General features: G+C 38.9%; 1 protein-coding gene across 5 annotated transcripts in view; it reads left to right on the forward strand.

The window, feature by feature from the left end:
• The window catches only part of Setx (senataxin), a 60,212-nt gene that overhangs the window by 21,549 nt on the left and 13,029 nt on the right, over positions 1-25,634 (forward strand). For 3 of the 5 annotated variants that reach the window (XM_050154920.1, XM_050154919.1, XM_050154922.1), the window contains 12 exons: positions 258-4,250; positions 5,468-5,567; positions 8,578-8,751; positions 11,227-11,459; positions 12,541-12,708; positions 13,519-13,675; positions 16,258-16,359; positions 16,543-16,658; positions 17,789-17,860; positions 22,362-22,511; positions 23,734-23,841; positions 25,201-25,388. In XM_050154920.1, the coding sequence (XP_050010877.1) occupies positions 258-4,250; positions 5,468-5,567; positions 8,578-8,751; positions 11,227-11,459; positions 12,541-12,708; positions 13,519-13,675; positions 16,258-16,359; positions 16,543-16,658; positions 17,789-17,860; positions 22,362-22,511; positions 23,734-23,841; positions 25,201-25,388 (5,561 nt within the window). Of the gene's footprint in view, positions 1-257; positions 4,251-5,467; positions 5,568-8,577; positions 8,752-11,226; positions 11,460-12,540; positions 12,709-13,518; positions 13,676-16,257; positions 16,360-16,542; positions 16,659-17,788; positions 17,861-22,361; positions 22,512-23,733; positions 23,842-25,200; positions 25,389-25,634 lie in introns of those variants that run through there. The other 2 variants (XM_050154921.1, XM_050154923.1) reach the window with 2 other exon arrangements.

Genomic DNA, 25,634 nt, shown 5'->3' on the forward strand with positions numbered 1-25,634 from the left:
CCATAAAGACCCTTTAATGGGGAGCATGAACTCTAGCCACAGTAGAAGATTTTGGTAGAAGTAGTAGTAACAATCAGTCTCAACTGAAGGGAAGGTTAGAGTATATGGTGTTTTCTCAAAGCAGTTTTATAATTCAAGTTGCTTATATAGTAGACCAGAAGAGTAAAGCTGCAGAGTGTATTCCTTTTCTACAATTTGGGTGTTGATACTTGGCATGATACTTGATTATCTGAATGCTTATTATTTTTTCATTTTAGGATTCAGGGTGGAGATCAGCCATTTGTCCAGATTATTGTCCTAACATGTATGAAGAAATGGAAACGTTAGCCAGTGTCCTTCAATCAGATATTGGTCAAGACATGCGTGTTCATAACAGCACCTTTCTGTGGTTCATACCTTTTGTTCAGTCACTCATGGATCTTAAGGATTTGGGTGTAGCTTACATTGTAGAAGTTATTCATCATCTATACTCTGAAGTCAAAGATGTCCTCAACCAGACAGATACTGTGTGTGACAAAGTCACTGAATTTTTTATTCTGATTTTAGTGTCTGTGATTGAGCTGCATAGAAATAAAAAGTGCTTGCATCTGCTGTGGGTGAGTTCTCAGCAGTGGGTAGAAGCTGTTGTAAAGTGTGCCAAGCTTCCTATCACTGCATTTGCACGAAGTTCTGAGAAGTTACCTGGAAATATCCCTAAAGGAGCAGCAATAATACCACCATTGACATTGCATTCAGTGCCCTCTAGCTCTGTTCAGCTTGCTTGTGTGCAGTTGATTAGGGGACTCCTCAAAGAAGGTTATCAGCTTGGTCAGCAAACACTTTGTAAGCGCTTCTGGGATAAACTTAACTTATTCCTTCGAGGAAATTTATCTCTGGGTTGGCAGTTGTCTACTCAAGAAACCCATGACTTGCAAATGTGTTTAAAACAAATAATTAAAAACATAAAATTCAAAATGCCCCAGTATAGCAGTTTTGGGGATCTGACTTCTACATGTAAAACTTCTCCATCTTTTAAAGAAGAAAGTGAACAAACAGACAGGAAGCCTAAAAGAGACTTTTATTGCCTGGAATATTGCAGCCCCACATCTTCTAAAGAATCAGAGAAAGCTGACAGCAATCAAGTATTGATTAAAGCAGATAATACAGAAGAGGGCATCAAGCAGCATTACATTGATTTGAATGAAGACGAGCCTCTTCCAGCTGAGTTGTGCTTGAAGGGGAAGAGTGAGGCCCCTTTTTTTGGACGTGTTCAAGAGCAAGTTAAAGCAAGCACAGAGAAGTCTGTAAAAGAAAACTCTTCATATACACTACAGAATAATACTTTAAGAAACGGCCTAGAATGGGAATGTGACAGAGGAGTAATAATGTCAACGCATTCATTGACTAATTCTAGCATGGATTCTTTGGAAAAGGTATCTACATCAAATGAAGATGTCTCAGTAAAGAATGAAACTGTTGGCAAAAACTCAAAACCAAAGTCTAAAGCACAGAAGGATGAGATTTGTGCAAAGTTATCACATGTCATAAAGAAACAACACAGGAAAAGTACTTTGATCAATAATACTATTAGTCTAGAGGAAAATGCAGCTTTGTCTGACCTTGAGAACTCCTGTTCAGGAAAAGATAGACGGTTTCTAAAGGAAGATACTGTCAAACATGATGTGTCTTTAGACCCTGTTTCAGATGATGAACATGGAGAGCAAAATTCTCAAAAGAGTTCATTCTTAAAAAAGAAACAGTTAAAAAGCGAGGAGTTAGATAATTCTGATGGGAAAAAGTGTCAGACCCGGGAATGCCATGCTGCTGCTGACTTGTTACCAGTTACTGATAGACTGGTGAAGAAAACTTCATATGAGGGTCCTGAAAAGGTTGAAGTTGAATCAAGAGATAAGGAAATAAAGAGTCCAGTGATGACTTCTAACATGGTAAAAGGAGAGGTGCCTCATGGCAATAGCAAGCCTTTGGTAACAGGTCCTCAAATAGACCTTTGTAACATAGCTTTAATAGCTCAAACCACTGTTATTCAATTTCCATCAGGTTCAAGTAAAAGTCCATCCCAGCTACAAAGAAAAGATGATATAAGATGTTTGACAGCTAACCCAAACAGTGCTGATACCTGCCATGAGCAAGTTATTGTTATTTCGGATTCTGATGAAGATGATGATGAGAGAAGTCATGGCATTGAGAAACACATCAAACAGGACAAAGTATTCATGGAGAAAGAATGTCCAGAGCAGCATGGGTCAGTAGTTAATAGCATTGTGGAACATATAAAGGAAGAAGAAACAAAGTACCCTCTTGAAATCGAAGACTCTGAATCTCAGGTTTTTGAGTTTGAAAGTTGTTCTGAAGTGTTCTCAGTTTGGCAAGATCATAAAGTAGACAGTAAGAACTCCCTTCAAGAGGAAGGAAGAAGCTATCTAACTCATGTAGCTGATAGTACAAATGATAATTTGGGTTGTGGTGTAGTCTCTGTGTCTGAAGAGGTGGTTATAAATGAAGCAGAGGATATTGAAGAGCATACAGAACCACACAGTAGTGTTTCTGTTGAGGGATTTTGTAAAACCGGAGGAAAACATAAGAGAAAACAGTGTGAAAGAGTTACAACTGAAGATGCTCAGAAATCTTCATTTTCCTTCATAGCTGAGCAATCGACTGATGACAGAGATCTTTCTGGAAGTGATTTAAAAAGCACAGACATAGGGACGTCAGCTCTCAGTTCAAGTGTTGAGAGAGATTCTGCAGTTTCACTGATGTCTACAAAGCTTCATACTCACTCTAAACCTGTCAGGAAAGTTCCAGCTTCTAAGGCTATTAAGAAAACCTATTCAGACACCAAAAGAGGTCGGAGTAAGAGTTCATGTTACCTCAGCTGTAGAACATCTCCTGCTGTTGTGCCACCAAAGAAAGTTCGCCAGTATCCCCAGCCATCTTCAGTGCCTGAAAAGCTTGGTCTAAGAAAAGCTCCCCGGAAGGCGTGTGAGTTGTCTCAGAGGTCTTTGGAGTCTACATCCCAATTACGTCAACATGGTAAGACTGTTGGAGTAGTTAACATCCCCAGAAAGCCTAAATTAATTCAATCCTTAAAAAATAAGAAGCTTCTGACAAGCCAGGAAATTCAGTTTCAAAAACTTAGTAGAGGCAGATCACATAAAAAACGAGACCTTGATTACAAAAATACCGATACTGTGAGAATAGTGCTGGGTTCCGACGTACTTGTACTAGACTCTGATGGGCCAGATAATCATAGAGGAAGTGAGCCACCTGCCAACAGTAATGAAAAGCAATTACCAAAATGCATGCCTTCTAAACCAGAAGTGGCAACAGCCATTTCCTATCTTCAGGTGATGGATATAGCTGGTCTTGTGAACCAGTGTGAGTCTGGAGTGTCAAGTGAAGGAGTACCGACAGATGAGGACCCTGTGGATGAAGATGCTGTGAAAGCTACAGAGCCAGAATCCGGTAGTGATACAGATGATGACAATTTATTCCTAACACAACATGATCCTCTAGATATGGATCTGTGCTCACAGATGGAAAATAATAAACCAATTATAGTGGCTCATAAAGATACAATTCAGAGAGAAGATTTTGTAAGTCAGCCTCAGTTGGAGTCTTTGAGTGTCACAAAGTGTAAGTACAAAGACTGTTCTGAATCCACGATAAACCAGGGTGAATACTGCCCAAGACACTCTGAAGCTAAACCAGCAGATGACGACGTGTTTCGTAAACCCCTTTCTGTACCCAGACCCTCAAGACCTACTACTACCAAGATATTTAGCTCAAGCAGTGCTTCACGAACTGCCAATTTTTCCAAGTCTTTGGAAAGTACCATTCTTCAGTCAGCACTAAAAAAGCCAAATGTGGCACAGCCTAATTTGAAGGTGACACCACCCTCTTCCCTGGTGTCTCAGAAGCCAGTGGCTGAGGTGAAAAGTTTATGCAATATTTCTCATTTTCGGACTCCAGGCAGTTCCATCAGACATAGTTACAAGCCTATACTTAGTGAGACCAAGCCTATGTCAGCTTCTTCTCGAGTGAATATTCCCTTACCATCACAGCCTATCTTTGACACCTTCATTAAGGAGGTCTTAAAATGGAAATACCAAATGTTTTTGAACTTTGATAAATGTGGCGCCCCAGCAAGTCTCTGTCAATCTATCTCAAGATCTGTGCCCGTCCGATTTCAAGATTATGCAGAGTATTTTAATGTTTTTCTCCCTTTGATTATATTGAATACTTTTGAAACAGTAAGTATGCTTTAATTCTTTCCCCTTCTATAGATAAAAATCAAAGAAATGCTTATGAGCATATAGTCCATCTTATGTTTGAGTATGTACTCATTTCAGTGAGAAGGTATCGGAGGGCTTTGAGTTAGTATTTAGACCAAGGAGTAGTAATACACATTAGTTTATTCCTTATACATCCTTGGTTGTTGGTAGAGAATAAACGGTAGAAAGGCTAACAACAGATCTAGTAAACCACTTACAGGTTGGTTACAGCAACTTGGGGAGAGAATGATGGTGGCTTTGTTTCGGTAGTAACTGTGGAGATGGAAAGGCCACAGGTACACTTTAGAATATATGACTTAGCTTGAGGTTGATAAAATGGCTCTGATTTGAGCCTTAACCTGGTTAGGTTGTAATGTTTACTCTCCCAGGAGCAGGGAAGAGCCTCCTGAGTACACGCCTCCCCTTGACATGGCAGGAAAGCTCCTGTTGCATATTTTAGTCAAAAGGAAGGGATAGTATGAAGATGGGCTGTCACTCCTGAGGAATGACTGTTTGGTTAACTTTGAGCAGAAGCAGGTCAGCACCAGGAGTCATTGATGAACAGTTACATGAGAGGAATTACAGGCCAGTTGCAGACTTTGCCACTTGAGTCAAAATGTTACTATAAAAACAAAATCCTTAAGGTCCCAAAGTTTTTTGTTGTTGTTGTTGTTTTTTTTAAGTGTAATATAGCCTTTTTACACTAGCATTTTCTTTTGTAAATTTGGACTTACGATCACCAAAGATACTTCTGAGTTTGAGTCTTTGGAAGACTGGTAGGTGTGACAGAGAAATTGACAGGAAGAATCCTTGTGCAAATACTCAGAGACTGAGGAAAATATAGGTCAAATATAGGTCTCATTGTGAAGTGGGTGCTGCCAGCAAGATGTAGGAGCAGCAGATGCTTCCACAGTGAACTGGATCAGGGCCCCAGGTGCCTGCTGGCCATGAAAAGTAGTCTATTCCAACTGAGGAACAGTAGTTTTAGCCTTTAGAAGTGCAGTTAACAAATAGAAGCAAACGTGGCTAATGGCTACTGAATTAAACAGGTCTCAGTTTTGAACAATTGCATTAAACCACACAACCTGATTTTTAGACTTTGACTTGGGATTCTGTTCTACTTTCCCTGTAGCTCAGTTTGGGAAGTTTTGCTGTATGTTCTTTATTTCTTAGTTTGCTTTTATTCCTTTATGTAGGTGGCACAGGAATGGTTCAACTCTCCAAATAAAAAGAATTTCTATCATTTGCATTTACGAAAATTTCCAGCCGAATATAAAAAATACTGGGAGTTTATGAGTAAGTTCATATGCAACTTGAAATATATGATGTGATCATTGAAAATTTCTACTTGAGAAGAGGTGTCAGGGACTGGTAAGGTAACCCAGTGGGACAAGCTCTTACAGCCCCCAGCAGTACTGTAGACAGACTGGCAGCAGCCAGTGATCAGATGAAGATAGCCATGTAAATTATCTCATTTAGCTTGATTATGATGAGATAGTAAGGCAGAAAACATTATTTGAGATAAAAAGAAATGCTCAGTTGAGTTAAACAGGCATTTTAGCGCATTGTACATGATATGTAGACTGTGAATAGCTGAAAAGTGAATATTTCATAGACAAATGATTTTCTTTTTTTTCTTTTTTCTTTTTCTTTTCTTTTTTTTTTTTTTGGAGACAGGATCTTGCTTTATCACCCTGGCTGGTCTAGAACTCATTATGTCAACCAGGCTCACCTCAAATTCACAAAGCTCTGCTTGCCTCTGCCTCCTGAGCTGAGATTTAAGGTTCATGTCCCTACACATAGCACTTTTTGCACTATTGAATCAACAAAGAGGAACAATTAAAGTAAAATAACAATAGAAATAAGTGATGTTTCTTCTGCACCAAATACACAGTATAATTCACCAAGCTCCTACTACATTTATGGTAAAACTGGCTTAGTAGTTCTTGAACTCTTGTGTATTGTGAGTAGAGCAAACATAGGAGTATATTGATATTGTTAGGAAATGACTTTCAAGAGAGGAGGGTTAATAGAGTGGTGTAAGGTGATAAACCTTGGCATTTGAATTAGAAAAACTGACTTTTTGATATAACTTTAGAATTCAAAGAGATGTAAAACTTAGAGTCCACATATAATTTTCAGCAAACCTTTTGTTTGTTATTGAGACTGGGTTTCTCTGTACCTCTGGATACTGTCCTGGAACTTTTGTAGTCTAGGCTGCTGGCATTGAACTCACAGAGATCTGCCTGCCTCTGCCTCCCGAGTGCTGGGATTAAAGGTGTACGCCACCATTGCCCGGCTCAGCAAACCTTTTTACTATGTTAACATTTTTGCATATATGGATATGAAACCAGGATTAGTATTGCTATAATACTGAGTATGAGACCTCATTCATACCATAGCATGGTTCCACTAATGTCTGTTTTCTGTCCTGGGAATTAGAGTTCAACATCAGTAGTTGTACTGTCTTCTGAGTGTTCAGTGTTCTAGAAAAGCTAGTTCCTTAGCCTGTCTTACTGTGTGTCTTTGATGCCTAAAAAAACATTGCTCCATTAGTTTGTAGAACACTCCCTTTGTTTCCCAGATGTTGCCTAAGACTTGAGGTTTTGTGATTTTGGTAAAAATAGAGCAGGAGGATGGCTTTTCTTGGTGAAGATGGATTCTGATGCCTTGGTTGCTGAGTATCTCCTGTGAAGTCACTGTTTTCCATCTGTGATCAACAACCTCTCGAGTGAGCTTTTCTTCCCTGTTTTTATTTTTAATTTCTTTGTTTTGTGGTCTGGGATTAGAACTCAGGACCTTTGCTTTATACCACTGAGCTATACTTCTAACACATATTTGAAATTTCTTCTTGATGATAGTTTTCTCAACCCAAATATGGCTAGGTTTATTTCAGTATTTTCCGCGTGTGTGTGTAGACTAAGTTGGCCTTAAACTCAGAGGTTCACCTGCCTCTGTCTCCACACTCATTTACAACTATCATTTCTCCCTTGTTTAAAATGCTACAAGTTCTGTCTTGGCAAGGTGTAGTGGTACACACCTTTAATCCCAGCACTTGGGAAGCAGAGGCAGGTTGAGTTTGAGGCCAGCCTGGTCTACAAAGCTAGTTCCAGGACGGCTAGGGCTACAAAGAGAAACCCTATCTAGATGGATGAGAGGGGAGAGTTCCTCTGTTGTCTTTAACTTAAATTAGCTTTGCCTCTGAAGTGTCTGAAAGTGAATGTTTTTCATTGGAACATTTGTTAGTATGCTGGATCTATTTCTGACATTGTCTAATACCTAGAAAGGTATTTAGTGATTGATTGTTTTCTTTTCACTTTTGAGGTCATGAGAATTTTTTTTTTTTATAAAATTGCAAGTTCAAGGCTGGTGGGATAGCTCAGTGGATGAGGCCCCGAGCTGCCAAGTCTGGTTTGAGTTTGAGATCATGGGAGAAGGAGAGAAAGGACCCCTCCAAATTTTCCTCTGACATTCATCCCACCCTCCAATTGTGTGTACATTGACACAGATAAAGAAAACAACCTTTTTAAAGGTTTCCGTTTGGGGCATGAAAGGTGGCTCAGTGGTTAAAAGCAGGTATTACTCTTAAAGAGGATCCAAGTTCAGTACCCAGCACTTGAACCAGGTTGGCCTAAAACTCATAGAGATCTGCCTACCTTTGCTTCCCAAGTGCTGGGATTAAAGACGTGCGCCACCCCTACCTGGCTCTTTTTATAATTTTTAATTACTTTTTTTGTTGTTGTTGTTTTTGTTTTTCTGGACAGAGTTTCTTTGTGTAGTCCCTGGTTGACCTGGAACTCTAAAGATGAGCTAGCCTGTTTCTGCCTGGAATTTAAAGACATGCCCCACCACTGCACATCTGGATTTTTTTTTTTTTTTAAAGCCCTCTGAGCCCAGTTGGTGTGCCCTTTCTGTGCCTGGATGTGGGGCCATCCACTAGAGTCTCTGGAATCTTACCAGTGTTCATTCTCCTAAAGAAAAGTGACCCTTGCTCCCTTAGAAGCTATCAACTGCCAGTAACAACTCACTTGTGGTGGTACCTATGGAGCCCGTCTGTTTTCATTGCTGGAGTTCTGAATTGGCTTGATCTTTTGCATGTCATGTATAGGCTACCACAAGTGCTACTGTTATGATTTGCACTCAGTATTTTTACATTTCTATTGGCTTATATCGCCCTTTTAATAAACAGAATCCATCAGGACTTTAATCCACTTGTACTTTGGAGCTTAGTACAAAGGTTTAATTTCTTATAAGTTGATCTTGAAATCTGTTAAGAGTTGCATAAATCCTAATTTTTGTTTCATAGTTTACCTGGAGGAATCTGAACTAGCTAAACAGCTTCATCCAAAGGAAAATGATCTGGTGTTTTTGGTTCCTGAGAGTCTAAATAGAGAGGAGAAAGATATGGACGAGAATGACATGCAAGATCGAAATGCCTATTACTGTGGTTATGTTCATAAGTTTCGCCGCACTTCAGTCAGTAAGTAAATGAGGTGTCAGCAAGGAGAATGTCTCATTTTCTGTACACTGTGCTTCCTTAGTCCTGTATTTTGTTATATTCCGGGTTGATCACTTGCCATTTAGATTTTTTTTCTACTTAAGATCCTTGTTTACTGCTTACTACTTAAAAACTTTAATTATGTGTATGTAGGTATGTGCACATGAGTGGAGGTAACTGCTGAGGCTAGACATGCTGGCTTCCCTTGGAACTGGAGTTAGGCAGTTATGAGCTGCCCAGCATGGGTGCTTAAAAAACTAACTCAGGTTCTCTGGAAGAGCAGTATATGCTCTTAACCACTGAGCCATGTCTGCAGCCTTAAGCTTTGTTTTAATGTCCTCTTCTGATGCAGTCTTCCATCTATCGTTTTTACATATCATTTTAAGTCATCTGTTTAATAAGTCACATTCCAACCTTAGTTTTCTGACTAATTGCTATTTAGAACAAACAATTTATTACCAGGTAGCTTGAGCTTGGAAATTTACTGTTCATCACTTTCATTGCTTTGTAGGGATTTCTCCCTCGTAGCTTTAATTTAAAACATCTTCCAAGCAATGTGCTTTATTTTTCTTCACATTTGTAATGTTCTTCAAAGGTGGTCAGAATTATTCCTTGTTACTAATGGAAGCTATGGTTCAGAAATACTATATAACCACGATTGTTTCCTAACACTAATCTGCAATTCAGAATTGAAGTTTTTTTTTTTTTTTAAAGTAGGCCTCTCTATATTGTCCCAGCTGTTTTTGAGCTCTTAGGTTAAAGTAATCCTCCTGCTTCAGCCTCATAAGAAACTGCTGCTATAGTTTGTATAGCATGGTTCAAAACGTAGTTGTGGTTTACTGCGAAGGCCACATCTTTGTCAGTCTGCCCTTTTGACAGCCCTTTTAACTTTTATTCTTATTTATATGAAGAAAAGATTATTTCCGGATTATTCAGCCTTATTTTATCATGTTTTCAAAGTTGCATTGATCCTCCTGAGACTGTCCCACCAAGCTGCATTCTAACTGATATGCCAAGCTTAGCTCGATTCTTTGTTTTTTCAAGACCATGTTTTTCTGTGCAACCCCAGCTGTCTTGGAATGCACTTTGTAGACTAGGCTGGCCTTGAGCTCCTGGGTGCCTTATCCTGATTCTTTGTGTGGAAGATTTTCAGCAGAGTTATGTGACTTAATTTTTGCTTTTGGCTCTTGAAAATGATTAACATTTGCCAAATTTATAATCATCAAATTTACAATTATTTCTTTTCCTGAAATCCTTTTAGTTCAAAATTGTTGAATCTCTGTATTTGAAAAGCTATAGTTTAAATCCTTGTGTTCGTTTCTGGTCCTTTGTGTCTTTCACAGCTACTTCTTCATTGCAGGTTGACTGATTGTTTATGTCCATTTTACCCCACATCCAGCCATCATCACATCTGTCACTTTTCCCATAGCACTTTATTCTTTTTTTTTTTTTTTTTTTTTTTTTTTGAGTCAGGGTTTCTCTATGTAGCCATTGGCAGTCCTGGAACTCAGATCTGCCTGCCTTGTCTCTCCCGAGTGCTGGGATTAAAGGTGTGCACCACTACTCCCAGTATCTAGCTCTTAATTCTTGGTTTGTAGTAAGAAGTGAATTTTTTTCCCTAGTTTTAGTTTTTCAAAATAGCATTTCTCTGTGGAAAAACCTTTGTCAACCAGGCTAGCCTCAAACTCAGATCCTCTTGACTCAAGGGCTGGGATTAAAGTCGTGTGCCACCACACACAGTTGGGAAGTTACTATTTTTTAATGGATGAGGCAGAGCCTGTTATCTATACAGAGACTATTTAACATAGGTCTTCCTACCTAAGTGAATAGCATTCTGAGTCATTATTGTTACCCAGAACTCTACAAAAATACACTCCATTTTGCTCTTTATCTTGTAATACATGCCTTCCTACTTTTCCTTCCAGCTGTACTGGTTCTGCCTCCCTATATTTGAGTTACTCCCAGCACACTTCTACCTCCTATTTTCTGTGCTTGGTGAATCTTTGCTTGTAGCTCTCTTTTCCTCAAAGGAATAAAGCTTTCAAAATCTTTATTTCACATCTCTGCTCAGTATCATTTTGTCAGGAAGACACTGGCCGGCTTGTCCACCTCTGTACCCCCATTCCATTCTCATCCCATCTCTGCTTCTCCATAAGCAGTCACTACTGTCTGACATATTTATTTGACATTTTTCTTTGAAGGACAGGAATATTTTTTTTTAAGTGAAAACTACAGGTTCATTTCATTTGCAACAATCTCCTACAGTTCTCTATCAACCGTTCAAGTGTAAAACTCACTCCACAAAACCCAAGACCAACTCCTGCATAAAATAAATGAGAATAATTTTATGTTTAGCAAGTATAAGTGGCTTATTTAAGTACATCATATAAAATACAAGTTCTAAACACATGTGACTAACCTTTTCTCCCTGATGGCTTTTCTCCTCTTTGATTATAGTGAACAGTGGAAAAACTGAGTGTTCCTTGTGCATCCAGACACAAGATAACTTGGCAGTCAGACTACAGGAACTTACAAAATGTCTTGTAATCAGTTCTCTAGTAACCACACAGAGGAAATTGAAAGCCATGTCTTTGTTGAGTGGTCGGAACCAGTTGGCCAGAGCTGTTCTAAATCCAAACCCCATGGACTTCTGTACCAAAGACCTATTAACGACAACATCTGAAAGAATTGTGAGTGCTTATTTGAATGGTGCTAGGGAAAGTGAGAGAACTTTTAACAGGATAGTTTTAGCTGTTGAATGGTCCTGTATGCTTGTGCACAGTGGTGTTTAGTTCCCTTCAGTTTTGCAAGGTGTACAAGTGGGTTAGCTTATGTCTGGCTAAGTATAAGACAGTAAAGAGGGTGTGTCGAAAGAGCATCATTCTGCTGGTTGGTTTTGGCAAATGCCTTTAATCCCAGCACATAGGAGACAGAAGCATGTAGATCTGAGTTCGAGGACAGCCTGGCCAACAGAGCAAGTTTCAGAACTGTCAGGGCTACACAGAGAAACCCTGTCTCCAAAAAACCAAGAAAAGAAAAAACCCCACCATTCAACTGTTCTTTAGCATCTGCTTCAGTGTTTACTGGGTGTGCACCATTCAGCAATTGTTCACAGGTTTTGTGGCGGGAGTTTTGCATTTGAATATTGGTGGAAAACCATGGGATTGTTGTAAATGAAGGGATGAACCTGTAGTTTTCACTGTAAAAATTATATATATAGTTTAGAAAATGAGAAAGGACATATAAAGGGAAACAAGTATTTCTAAACCCTCATTTTATATGCAACTTTTATATGTTGCATACTTAGGCTTTTGTGGTCATTATCCATTCATTTTTGCACCTTAGAATCTTAGTTTAATGAGTTAGAGAGGTCAGGAGTATTGGCTATCCAAATCGAAAGTAAAACTGAAGCTTCAATGTAGTTTGCTATGAAAACTATTTTTCAGTGTGTGACATTGTATTAGGAAAGACATATTCCTAGAATCCTTCACTGTGTAAGCAGAAAATTGACTAAAGGGAAATAATTAGAATAATTCCAAAAGAAAAGCTTATGTAAAAAATTTATTGTCATATTTGTATAAGTGGGCTGAAGCCTGTAGATATTAATTAGTAATTAATAACTGATTAGATTTCCTCTAGTTGTGAAATCATTAGGTCAGTTACTTAGACACTTGTTTTGTTTGCCATGGAGGAAGAAAGTTGAATGAATGCTGTTCATTACTTCTCCCATGTGTCATCACAGAAAGAACTCACTACACATCTTCTCTATAGATTAACTACCTAAAAGACTTCAATGAAGATCAAAAGAAAGCCATAGAAACTGCATATGCAATGGTGAAACACTCACCATCTGTTGCCAAAATCTGTTTGATTCATGGACCACCTGGAACAGGAAAATCAAAAACCATTGTTGGTCTCTTGTACCGCTTATTGACAGAGGTAGGTGTGACACTGTTAGCCTGTACTTGGCTTGACCTGAATTAAGAGGCACGTGAGTATTAAAGTGCCCTTCCCTTTTATTTGTGTATTTGAAAAGCTTTATTATTATTATTACTGTTTTTAATTTTGTGTGTATGTATGTTTTGCCCATATGTATGTCTATATAGCTTGTATGCAGTGCTTACAGAGATCAGAAGATATCTGATTCTTCTGGAACTTGTGGGCCATGATTTGGGTGCTGGGAATCGAACCTGAAACCTCTGGAAGAGCAGTCAGTGCTCTTTTACTGCTGAGCCTTCTCTCCAGCCTTTTGAATGTATTCTTGAGCTAAATGTTGGTTGGATTGACTATTATATAATGGTGAAATAAATAAAAGTAAGGCATAGAGCATCCAAACAGTTGTGATAAACTTTATGCCAGTAAAGTCTTGTTTTTTGTTGCTTCTTGACAGGGTTTCTCTGTATAACATCCCTGACTGTTTTGGAACTTGCTTTGTAGGCCAGGCCAGCCTCAAACTCCTTCTCCTACCTCTGCCTCCCGAGTGCTGGGATTAAAGGCATGCTCCACCACTACCTGGCTTCAACTTGCTTTTGTTTGTTTGTTTCTCTGGTACTGGGATTGAAGTCCAGGGTCTTGGATGTCCTCATAAGTGCTGTGCAATGTGCCCCTGCATCCCATACCACAGTACCTTTCATATTGTGGGAGGAATAGATGCTTGCTTTAACCATTGTGAGAATTTGCAAGCAGACAAAGATTTGAATCCCAAGACTAGAGCTTATTGTTGTTTGTCTGCTGTATGACAAATTGTAGAGCCAGAGAAAGGGCCACTCAGATGAAAACTTCAATGCCAAAATCAAGCAAAACCGAGTCCTCGTGTGTGCACCTTCCAATGCAGCTGTTGATGAACTTATGAAAAAAATCATCCTTGAATTCAAAGAAAAATGTAAAGACAAGAAGAATCCTATGGGTATGATACTCTTGCTTAGTTTTTTCTTTTCGTCTTTATTTTCCTTAATATCTGACACTGCCTTTTATCAGTTAATATCAGAGTCAGTTGCAAGTAACAGAAACTGCACATGGGCTAGCTTAAGCATGATAGACATTTGGTTCCAGTTCAAAAAGCTTAGGGGACCGATTAGTATGGGCACTAGTTCCTGTTGTGCAGAGTCTGCAGTGAACCATATTCTTCTGTCCTGGTGCCTTACTGTGTTGTGACCCCCATTTGTTAGTGTACCTCTTGGTGAGGGATAGCTGCTACACCTCAAATCCCATCCCCGAGAATGAGGAAAGGTAAAATGACAAAGGGAACAAATGAGCTGTCTGTTCAGGAGTGTTCCTAGATACTATATAATATCATCTCTGTGTACTCCCTTTCACTGCAAATTACATGGGCATGTCTGAGAGATGACATGTTTGTCCTTTCTTTGCATATGTGTACCTAATACAGGGTTCATTTCCTCTAGAAGTTATTACATTGCCAGTTTATAGTCAAACTCTTTCCTTTTTGCCATGTATTTGTTAATGGTTGTGAGGGTAGACCGCATCCTTCTGTACTTCTGTTCTTACTGAAGTAACATCAATTCTGGTACTCTAAGCTGACCCTGCCATCCACTGACTGGCTCTCAAGCTATAGTTGAATAGCACTGTCCAAGAGAGCTGCATGTGTAGCCAAGAGGCATGGCTGCCAATGCTGTGCTTGGTGAGCTTTTCAAACGGTGGAATAGCACGTGGGAAGAGCGTTCACCCACAGTAGATGCCTACACTGACGTCTGTTCAAGTGCAGCTTAGTCGCTGTGGGAAAGTTAGAAATTAACAGCCTAAATTCTTTTAATATTTATTTATTTATTTATTTATTTATTTATTTATTTATTTATTTATTTATTTATTTATTTATTATGTATACAATATTCTTTCTGCGTGTATGCCTGAAGGCCAGAAGAGGGCACCAGACCTCATTACAGATGGTTGTGAGCCACCATGTGGTTGCTGGGAATTGAACTCAGGACCTTTGGAAGAGCAGGCAATGCTCTTAACCACTGAGCCATCTCTCCAGCCCCAACAGCCTAAAGTTTTATCAGTGAATAATAAACTATCAATTTATGCTTTTATATTTTGTTGATATGATAGAGTCTTTTTTTCTCCCTGTGCCTGTGGTAAATTATAATAGTATCAGCTTGTAAACGTCATTAATCTGTGATACAATGCTTGATTGTTTTTAGAACTTTGAAGTTTGTGCTCATAAATGAGAACAACCCATAATTCCTTTTTTGTCATAAGACAGATTATTTTATACAGTTTGTTAATTATCTTGGTTTATTTTTGGTGTTGATTCATTTTGTTATATATTCATTTTGTTTGTTGATAATAAAGTTTTCATAAATTGTTAAATGTTTTCAAGGGTCTGGTTCACTCAGCTTCTCAGTTTTAAGTGAGCTTTGCTAATTCATATTTTCCAAGGGAAGAGCCTCTTCTGAACTCGCTTTATAGACCAGGCTGGCCTCGAATTCAGAGATTCACCTGCCTTTGCCTCCCAAATGCTAGGATTAAAGGCGTGTACCACTATCGTCCAGCTAGAAATAAGGGTTTTTGTTTTGTTTTGTTTGCTTGCTTGTTTTTTGATTTTTCTAGACAGCGTTTCTCTGTAGCTTTGGGACCTGTCCTGGAACTAGCTCTTGTAGACCAGGCTGGAGTTCGAGGCCAGCTTGGTCTACAAGAGCTAGTTCCAGGACAGGCTCCAAAGCTACAGAGAAACCCTGTCTCGAAAAAAAAACAACAACAACAAAAAATTGTATTATAGGCAACTGTATAAAAATGCCATTTCTTCACCATATATTTGTAGTTTGAAAATTTGGGCCAAGTGTAGTTCATATGCCTATAACCCAATCTTGGGATACACAGGCAGGAGGATTGCTAGAAGTTCAAGGCCAGTCTGGTCTACATAGTTCCAGGCCTGCCAGGACTATATACAAGACTTTGTCTCAAAACAAACACCTTGATTCTGAGTGTTTGGGGCAGGTGGTGGGTTCTTATTTGAATTAAAATACATAGTAATATAAGTGGTTAAGAAAACTTTGAGCTAAGTGTGGTGGTACCTTTAATCCCAGCATCTGAATTTTTCATTCCTCAAGTGTTCTTCATGGAACACTTATAGAGAGTAATTTGAGAAACATCAACATAACAGTGTGAATTCTGCATGCAATATCCATGTGACCTTCCTATCTTGTATTGACTGAAGTGGTAAGTACCTTATAGCGTTACCATCCAGAATATCTGAAAGACTGTGTGACAGGTCTTTAGTATAGCTTCTGGCATGCAGTTATAGTTCATGCTATAACTCTCTGATTAATATGGAGATGGGATTTATTAGCAGTGTCCTTAATAATAATTTGCCCCCACCTCTCCTCCCGCCCCCATCCTTATTGTCCAAAACTCTCTGTAGAACAATCTGACTTTGAACTCAGAGATCTGTCTGCCTCTGCCTCCCAAGTGCTGGGATTAAAGGTGTGTGCCACCACGACCTGGCTAAATTTTGTGTGGTTTTATCAACAGGAAATTGTGGAGATATAAATTTAGTACGACTGGGTCCAGAAAAGTCTATTAACACGGAGGTCCTAAAATTTAGTTTGGACAGCCAAGTCAACCACAGAATGAGTAAGTACTGTCTTGTTCTTTGGTGTTCCACTTCCTTTTGTATGGCAAGGTAAAGGTTAGGGGGCAATAGTGGTATTTTGGAGATGCCAAAACTAATCTAGCTTTGAAAAGGAGTTTTCCTTCACATTGCATTTGTGTGTATTTGTGAATTTGTTAAAATTAACATGTGATTTTAAAATTTAGAAAAAGACTTGCCTTCTCATATTCAAGAAATGCTGAGAAGAAAAGAGTTTCTAGATGGTCAACTCGATGAACTTTCTCGTCAGCGAGCTCTGTGTCGAGGTGGGCGGGAGATGCAGGTATGGATACTTCCTCACTTGGGCCTTGCAAAAGTGGCTTAGACTTGAGCTAGGCAATGGGTGTGTGATGTTCTTACTGAAATATGGCGTGAGTCCATGAACTATGCTGAAGTAGTGTGCTTAATGTCAGGGTTAGCACGCTCTTTTGTGAAGTAAATACTGTATGTTTTATAGACAACGTGTCTGTGACAACTTCTCAGCTTGATTGTGGCTCTAAAACCTCATCAGATCAGTGTAAACAAACAGTTGCAGTTTGTTTTGCAGTAAAGATTTATTTACAAAAGTAGATGACTTATTTTCATCATTAGGCATTCTTCAGTTGGTGAGTTAAACCTAGGGACCGGGAGAGATGGCTAAATGATTAAGAGCACTGATTGCTTTTCCAGAGGACCCAGGTTTGATTCCCAGCACCCACATGGCAGTTCAAAATCAATTGTAATTCCAGTTCCAGATGACCTGATGCCCTCTTTTGGTTTCCTCAGACTATTGGCATGCTCGTGTTACAAACATACATGCAGGCAAAACAACTGTGCGCATAAATAAGAATAACCAACATTCCTAATTATGTTGAGAAAAAAGAATTTGATGGCTCATATACTCGAAGTTTAGGGTTACTTAGCTTTCAGTATGGTTGGATCAAGAACTTAAGCTGTTAACATTTTTTTCCACCTTTTGATTTTCTTTTCTCTGTATGTCAGCCATTTCTTTTCCATGAGAGGACAAGTGCCAGAATTTCTGGGTACCACCACACCGACTTAAAATGTCATGTGTCTGTTCTAAGAATATACTTTGATTAGTCTCTGGTTGCCAAGCAAATCTAATCCCTGCTTTTATTTAGGGGAAGGGTGCCATGATTTCCCATGCCTGTATTCTCACTGTGGCAGGATTGTTGAGTGTGTGTGAAGTGCCTTAGACATGAATGATGCTCCAGAGTTGGAGATACTAGGCAGACAGCAATCATGGAGCACAAGAGACATAACTCTGTCTCTTAACTGTACAGAGAAGTGTTAAGAGTTGATTGGTAGGGAAGAGAGCACTCTTTTAGTGAATTCACGCGTTGTTTTCCACTCTCATGTGAATTGTCTGCTTAAGTGCTTGGTTTTCATGGTAACGTTCTAATTTGTTTTCAGAGGCAAGAATTAGATGGACACATTGTCAAAGTTTCAAAAGAAAGGCAGGAACTTGCTTCAAAAATTAAAGAGGTAATTTACCTGCAGTGTTTTATTTTTTTAATGAAACAGTTTAGAGGATTTAAGGGCTGAGGTTTGTTTGGGTTTGTATTTGTTTTTTTTTTTGTTGTTTGTTTGTTTGTTGTTTTTTTGAGACAGATTTTCTCAGTGTAGCCCTGGTTGTCCAGGAACTTGTTCTATAGAGCAGGCTGACCTCGAACTCACATAGAGATGCACCTGCCTCTGCCTCCCAAGTACTGGGACTATAAAAGCATGGGCTACCACTGCTGACTATCAGATTCTTATTAGACTAATTGAAGGTAGGCTGAGTCAGATTTGTGTCTGGACAATCAGAATGCAGCTCTAAAGAAATCAGTTTCAATAGGACACTTTAAGGGTGAAGACAGAGGCTGCACTTTAGTTTCCTGGCCGCCCAAACCCAAATAATCACACAGAAACTGGCTAATGGCTTAGGTGTATTCCTAGCTAGCTCTTACATCTTAAATTAGCCTGTTTCTATTAATCTATGTATCGCCATGCGGCTGTGGCTTACTGGTAATGTTCTGGCACCTTTCTCCTTCCATGGCTACATGGTATCTCTTTGACTCCTTCTATTCTCTCATTATCTCTCTTAGGATTTCTGCTTGGCTTTACTCTGCTTAGCCTTTGGCTGAAACAGCTTTATTCATCTACCAATAAAAGCAACACATGTACAGAAGGACATTCCACATCTTCTCTTTTCTGTCTAATTAAAAAGGAAAGTTTTAACTTGAACATAATAAAATTACAAATACAAAACTGTTATCAAGCAAGAATTATAGTTACAATCTTTAGTCCATTTACATTTGGCAAATTGAGGAAAATATTCTTATCTGTCCTATTTTTGTGAGTCTAAAGTTTTATATATAATTTATCTTTTATCATAAGTAAGGAAAACTGTAATTATAACTATCTAGTCTTCAACTCCATCAAAGACCCCAGAAGGTTATATTACCCGAGTAAACAATAAGTTCATTGTAAACAACTTCCAAAGTTCTAGAAATGACAGAGTCATCTTACTGCCTAATAGTCACCCAAATTCTTTTGTAACATTGGGCATCCATCTTCAGCCTATAGGTGCATACAAGAAACTTGAACGGCTGCCTACCTTGTCTTTGGAAAGTTCATCAGTTGTCTTTCTTATTTCCTGCTGGTCCAGTTTGGACAGTTAACTGTCAGCAATTGAGGCAAGGGCAGTTTCTCTGCTCACATGGCTAGTTTTTTGCCATAAAGTAAAAAACTCCATATGAAGTTTCTTTGCTGTCCATCATCCTCTTTGAAGTAATTGGTGCTGCCAGGAGCAGGCATGTCTCACTGTCAAGAAGAGTCTAAGTTCTTAAAACATTTTAAATGCTGTATTCTGTAGGTCTTTGAAGTGTTTGAACATTTCCCATCTATCAGAAATATATCTGTCTGTATGACTTTGAAAACATACCTAACATGGCTAATTTTGTTATTATAGATGACTATTAATGTGTATTTCTTATATATTGCATTTTGAAATGAACTGCATAAACACAATACCCTAAACAAGAGTAGAAATATACATACAGCATAACAAAATGTACCTTAAATTTATATTAATAAACTAAAATCCATACTAATGTAAAATATCCTGAGATTAATAGCTTTTTTTTATTAAAGCAGATTTGGTAATCTTTTTATCTTATTTTGATATCCTGCCCCCCTTTTACCCCATTTATTTATTTGTTTGTTTGTTTATTCATTCATTCGTGTGTTTGTTTATTTTGAGACAGAGTTTCTGTGGCTCTGGAGCCTGTCCTGTAGCTCTTGTAGACTAAGTTGGCCTCAAACTCACAGAGATCACCTTGCCTCTGCTTCCCAAGTGATGGGATTAAAGACGTGCCACCACCGCCCAGCTTTTGTTTATACTTTTTTTTTAATGACCAATAACAATTTGTGCCGAAACTCACTAAACAATGATAAATAACATAATTTATTTTTGAGTAAATGTGGATATAGTTTTCTAGGCTACTTCCTGCCGATTGGGACACTAGTAATCTTTGGGGGACCCTGAGAAAATTTAGGATTATGGTCAGGTCCTGACTGGAGTATTCTGTATGGTTGGATCACCTCAACCACTTGCCTTGTAGCTGTTCTGGATGTAGAACTCAAAGAAAACTACAGCAGAGACGTTGGATCATCAGGGACATCTCCTTCTATTGGAGATTTTTCAGGGGGTCTTTCTTGATCAAACTTGATTCTTACCCCAGAATGAATCCACAGCCTCTCATTTCATGTGGAAAAAAAAGCAGAATCTCTTTCTCAAAGTAACATATTTTTTTTGACTTAAATTTTGAAGTCAAGATATTTTAAAAGGGGCTGGAGAGATGGCTCAGAGGTTAAGAGCATTGCCTGCTCTTCCAAAGGTCCTGAGTTCAATTCCCAGCAACCACATGGTGGCTCACAACCATCTGTAATGGGGTCTGGTACCCTCTTCTGGCCCGCAGGCATACACACAGACAGAATATTGTATACATAATAAATAAATAAATAAATAAATATTTTAAAAAGATATTTTAAAAACATACAGGTTGGCTAATCTAGCAGCCTTTATAATCAGACGTCTCTCGGCAGCTATTTGCTCATAACAGTCAAAAAAATCCAAAGACAACACAATGGTATAAATAATCCAGATTCTTTGTGTATTTTCCATATTTATGTGACGTATTATATTTTTTCTCTGTCTCTCTCTCTTTTTTTTTTTTTTTTTGGTTTTTCGAGACAGGATTTCTCTGTATAACAGTCCTAGCTGTCCTGAAACTAGCTCTTGTAAATCAGGCTGGCCTTGGACTCAACAGAGATCTACCTGTCTCTGCCTCCTGAATGCTGGGATTAAAGTTTGCCACTACTTCCTGGCCTTTTGTTTCTTTTTAAGGATTTTTTTCTTTTCTCTCCCATACCTACATATATTTTTAAGCACACTGTAAACATTTATAGAGGGTTTTTGTTTTGTTTTATTTTTTGCTTTTTTGATCGGAATCTATCTTTACTGTATATTTCTTTTTCTGACCACACAAATCTTTCATCTGTTAAACAATATGGCTAGGATTAAAGCTGCTGTTTTGGCAACTGGCTCCACCCCATTCCTTAGGTTTTTGAGAGTCTAGCTTCATGGCAGAGGTATTGGTGGGAACCACATTTATTTTCACTATGTGGAGTTGCTATGTTCATTCCACCAAAAAGAAGCCCAATTTTGACTGCTCATAAACACCATTTAAATGTTTGGTGGCAGAGCCTCTTAAAAGAGCTGTGAGGGTTTTGCTGCTAATGCTGAGTTAGGAAGCCTTACTTAAAGGAACTGCACCTCTGCTCAAAGCCAACAAACAGAGCCCACCCTGAAAAAGATGGTTACCAAAAAGCTGTGCTTAACTCTGATCTTGTCTGTTTAGAATCCTTTTAATTTTGAAGTTTTCTCAGGCTTTATGTGGAGATCCTTGCCAAACATTTGGACACCATTTGTAGACAGAGACTGCACTTTTGTTTTCTGGCTGCTCAGACCTGAATAGCCACACAGAAACTATTAGCTTCGGGCTAGAGAGATGGCTCAGAGGTTAAGAGCATTGCCTGCTCTTCCAAAGGTCCTGAGTTCAATTCCCAGCAACCACATGGTGGCTCACAACCATCTGTAATGAGGTCTGGTGCCCTCTTCTGGCCTGCAGGCATACACACAGACAAAATATTGTATACATACTAAATAAATAAATATTAAAAAAAAAGAAACTATTAGCTTCAATACTCTTTGGCCAGTGATTCAGGTGTATTCCTAGCTAGCTCTTACATCTTAAATTAATTCAATTTCTGTTAATCTCTGTATTACCACGAGCCTGCAGTTGACCAGTAATTTTCTGGCACCTTTCTGATTTGGTGGCTACATGGCGACTCTTCAACTCTTCCTACTTTCTCTCTTATATATCTCTTCGGCTTTCTCACCTGGCTCTGCTCTGCTTAGCCATTGGCCAAAACAACTTTATTCATCTACCAATAAACCAAACACATATACAGAAGGACATTCTACATCTTAAGGGTATGTTTTTTTTCTTTTTTGATCAGATAAACAGTTGAAGTTTCTTTAACAATGTAAATGGTTTCTAAATTAGTATTTCACACTTATGGGTAAAGTGCCTTGTTCATGGGTATCGTAAGCTTTAATTTTCTTATTTCATGTCTTCTTTAGACCATTAGATTAAGTATGTTTGGGGGAAGACTTACTATGTGATGGCTAAGAGAAGAGAAATCTGGCAAATGCTTTAGCACTGAATCCAGATTGCCACTTCTCCTAAAACTCAACATCCATTGCCTTGAAGTCTACAGTGAATTCGTGCAGAGGGATTGCTCCTGTTTCCCGGAGCCCAGGCTTCCCTTTTTATTGAATATTTTATGTCACATGAAGAAAAAGGTAGATATTTAATAGTAAAAATAGGACCTGCAGGATTTGTATATAACTAAATATGGTTACCTTTTGTTGTTCTAGGTTCAGGGACGTCCACAGAAAACACAGAATACCATCATCTTGGAGTCTCATGTCATCTGCTGCACATTGAGCACAAGTGGTGGTTTGCTGCTTGAGTCTGCTTTTCGAGGGCAAGGGGGTGTCCCCTTTAGTTGCGTCATTGTTGATGAGGTCAGTGGCTCTCAAACATGTGAGTGTGACTACTACTGTGAAGAAACATTATGGGTGAATTGTGGGTGCTGAAGTGTGGATAAAGAGCAGGGGTTTTATTTATTTATTTTTTTATTGAAAAAATTTCGGCCTCCTCTCCGCCTCCCATTTCCCTCCCCCTCCTACCACTCCTCTCCCCCTCCCCCATTTCTCTCCCCATAAAGAGCAGGTTTTTATCAAGTGGTCACTTCTCTGCCACTGTGCTAGAGAGTGAACCACCAGCATTGCAAGTTAGGAGACTCTACTCCCCCAACTCTTAGTGGATGTGCACATGTTCTTATACAGTGAAACATGGTGCTGACAGCCTGCTCCAAAGGGAGGAGTCACATCTTCTGGGTGGGATTGTCTCCAGCACTATCCTGTTGAACTGCTGCAGTTTCTCTGCCACTTTTGAAGTATTTATGATTTTGTACAGCTTTGGCTGCCGCATTTTCTATTGATATCTTTTATTTCTTGTCCATTTGTTGAACTTTGATTGGGTACTTACTGTTATAGGCAAAATTGAAAAGTCAGAAGACAGAAGAACTAGATCATTAGATAGAAAGAATTAGTCTGGGAGTTCCCATACCTTGTTGTAGATATGTTAATTATGTGTGAGACAATGAAGAAGAAAAAGTGGAAATGATGAAATAATTGAAGGCAATTTTATTGAATTAGAAAGATGGGGAAAAGATAGTCGTGTGTTAAATAATATCTAAATTTCAGAGATAACATTGTAAAACAGCTTTTCCTAGTCTAGCTCAGCAGGAATGCAGCATGAACTTAGGATGTGCACAGCCTTCTTGCTGGTAGCAAGCAACCACAGTAGCCATGGTGGTTGATTTCAAAATACTTGTTACACTGTTTCAAAGCTGTGATTAGATAATTTTTGTTTTATAATGAAATCTTTTATATGTATGTGTTTTTTCATTGCTATATCTTCATTGTACATAGTAAGATGTCTTACATAAAGATATTTTCACACAAATATAATATACCTTGAAAAGTTTTTTTTTAAATGCTTATTTTTTATACTTGGTGTAGAGGAGATTGGATATAACTCAATAGCAAAGCACTTGCCCAATATATATGAGATCCTACATAATTTGAAAAAAGGTTTAGCTGTACTGATGGAGGAATTTTTACTTTTATGGGTGTTAGAACTTAATTAAGGCTGTTTCTCCTTTTGTACTTTCTTGCCAAGGCTGGGCAGTCTTGTGAAGTTGAAACACTTACTCCACTTATCCACCGCTGCAACAAACTTATCCTAGTAGGAGACCCCAAACAGCTCCCTCCCACCGTCATTTCTATGGTGAGTGTTTCTGTTGATGGTAGAGGGCCTGCTTTTGTTTTGAGGGAATCGTTCTGTTTCAAATTGAAAGGAAAATTAGGAAATGGCAGAAAAGAGAAGTGTTATTTGAAGTTTCATAAGAAAATTGTGGCATGATTGTGCATGGCTGTAGTCCTAGCACTCAGCAGGCTAAGCAGGTTCTTGGCTGAGGCCTGCCAGGGACACACAGGGAGACCTTGTCTCCAAAGAGAGTGAACGTCTCTACAATGTCCTCCTTGTTCATAGCTGTGCTTCTGAGTGTGTGGGCTCTAGTTTCAAAGACAGGAAACCCTAAAGGTCACAGTGCAGTGCCAGAGGCTTCCCCTGCCTGGAGGGGCTGTGCCTGTTTTGTTGTTGCCAGCCATTTTTGACCGTGGATTTCCTAATGAGGTGGGAGCATGAGTGCACAGCCATGTGGGCAGAGCTGCTGCAGCTCTCGGGTATACTAGGCTTTAACAAACTCCTGAAAGGATAACTGAGGGCCTCAACATTTTTGTTTTGATACTTGGTAAAAACATCAAGAATGATAAGATCCAACTATTTGTGTTTTTCAAAGTTACTATACAAATAAACTTACTGAAGAAAAACTTAAGAATGATTGCAAAGTTGATTTTTTACATCTTTTTAAAAGTACTATTTTTTTTTTTTTTTTTTGTGCATGAATTCCTATGTGGGTGCTGGGAATCAAACTGAGCCTTTTGCAAGAATAAGAAGTGCTCTTACCCACTGAGCCAACTTGTTTGTGCACTTGTTCCCCCTCCACCACCACCACCCCAGGGCTTCCCTGTGTACTAGCCAGAGCTGTCCTGGAATTCGCTTTAAAAACCAGGCTGGCCTGGAACTCATAGAGATCTGCCTACCTCCCAAGTGCTGGGATTAAAGGTGTGTGCCACCACTCCTGGCTCACTTAGATTTTTTAAAACCCACTATTTTCTGGAGATAATTACCATGGAGAATTTAGTAATTTAGAAGATTCTGCCAAGCATTTGTGTGTACATTTATTCACTTTTTCAGTATTATATTTTGAGTGCCAGCATGATTCAGGTACTATTTTCTTACTACATTTCTTTTTGTGGGAAATGTCAAGACAGATATTGTTTGTTTGTATCTGTTTTTTGAGTCAGGGTTTCTCTGTAGACCTGGCTGTCCTGGAGCTCACTCTGTAGACCAGGCTGGTTCTGAACTCACAGAGATCCACCTGCCTCTGCCTCCCAAGTGCTAGGATTAAAGGATGCGCCCACTGCCCGGGGCGGTTTTTATGTTGTTGTTGTTGTGTTTTTTTTTTGTTTTGTTTTTTTTTTTTTTTTGTTACAAACTTTTAAATACTTTTCTTCCTCTCAGAAAGCACAGGAGTACGGGTACGACCAGTCAATGATGGCACGATTCTGCAAGCTGCTTGAAGATTATGTGAAACAGAACAAGATTGGCAGGCTGCCGGTTTTACAGCTTACCATTCAGTATAGGATGCATCCAGACATTTGTCTCTTCCCTTCTAATTATGTTTATAACAAAAACTTGAAAACAAATAGGTGGGTGTCCTGTATTGCTTATAGACTTGTCCTATTTGAAGATTTAGCTGCTGTGAAGAAATCTTGGCATAAAAGCATAAATCAGGCTAGCTGTGTTAGCTGATATGGGTGGTGATCCTGTTACTTGGAAAACTAAGGCAGGAAGATTGCTGAGAGTTAAGAGGCCAGCCTAGACTACAGAATAAAACCCTGTTGGATGGGTGGGGAGTACTAATCTGCTTAAATCATCAGTTTGAAGTGATTTTT

This window comes from Alexandromys fortis, unplaced genomic scaffold, assembly GCF_014885135.2.
Source record: "Alexandromys fortis isolate MF-2015 unplaced genomic scaffold, M_Fortis_MF-2015_v1.1 scaffold_72, whole genome shotgun sequence".
Taxonomy (NCBI): domain Eukaryota; kingdom Metazoa; phylum Chordata; class Mammalia; order Rodentia; family Cricetidae; genus Alexandromys; species Alexandromys fortis.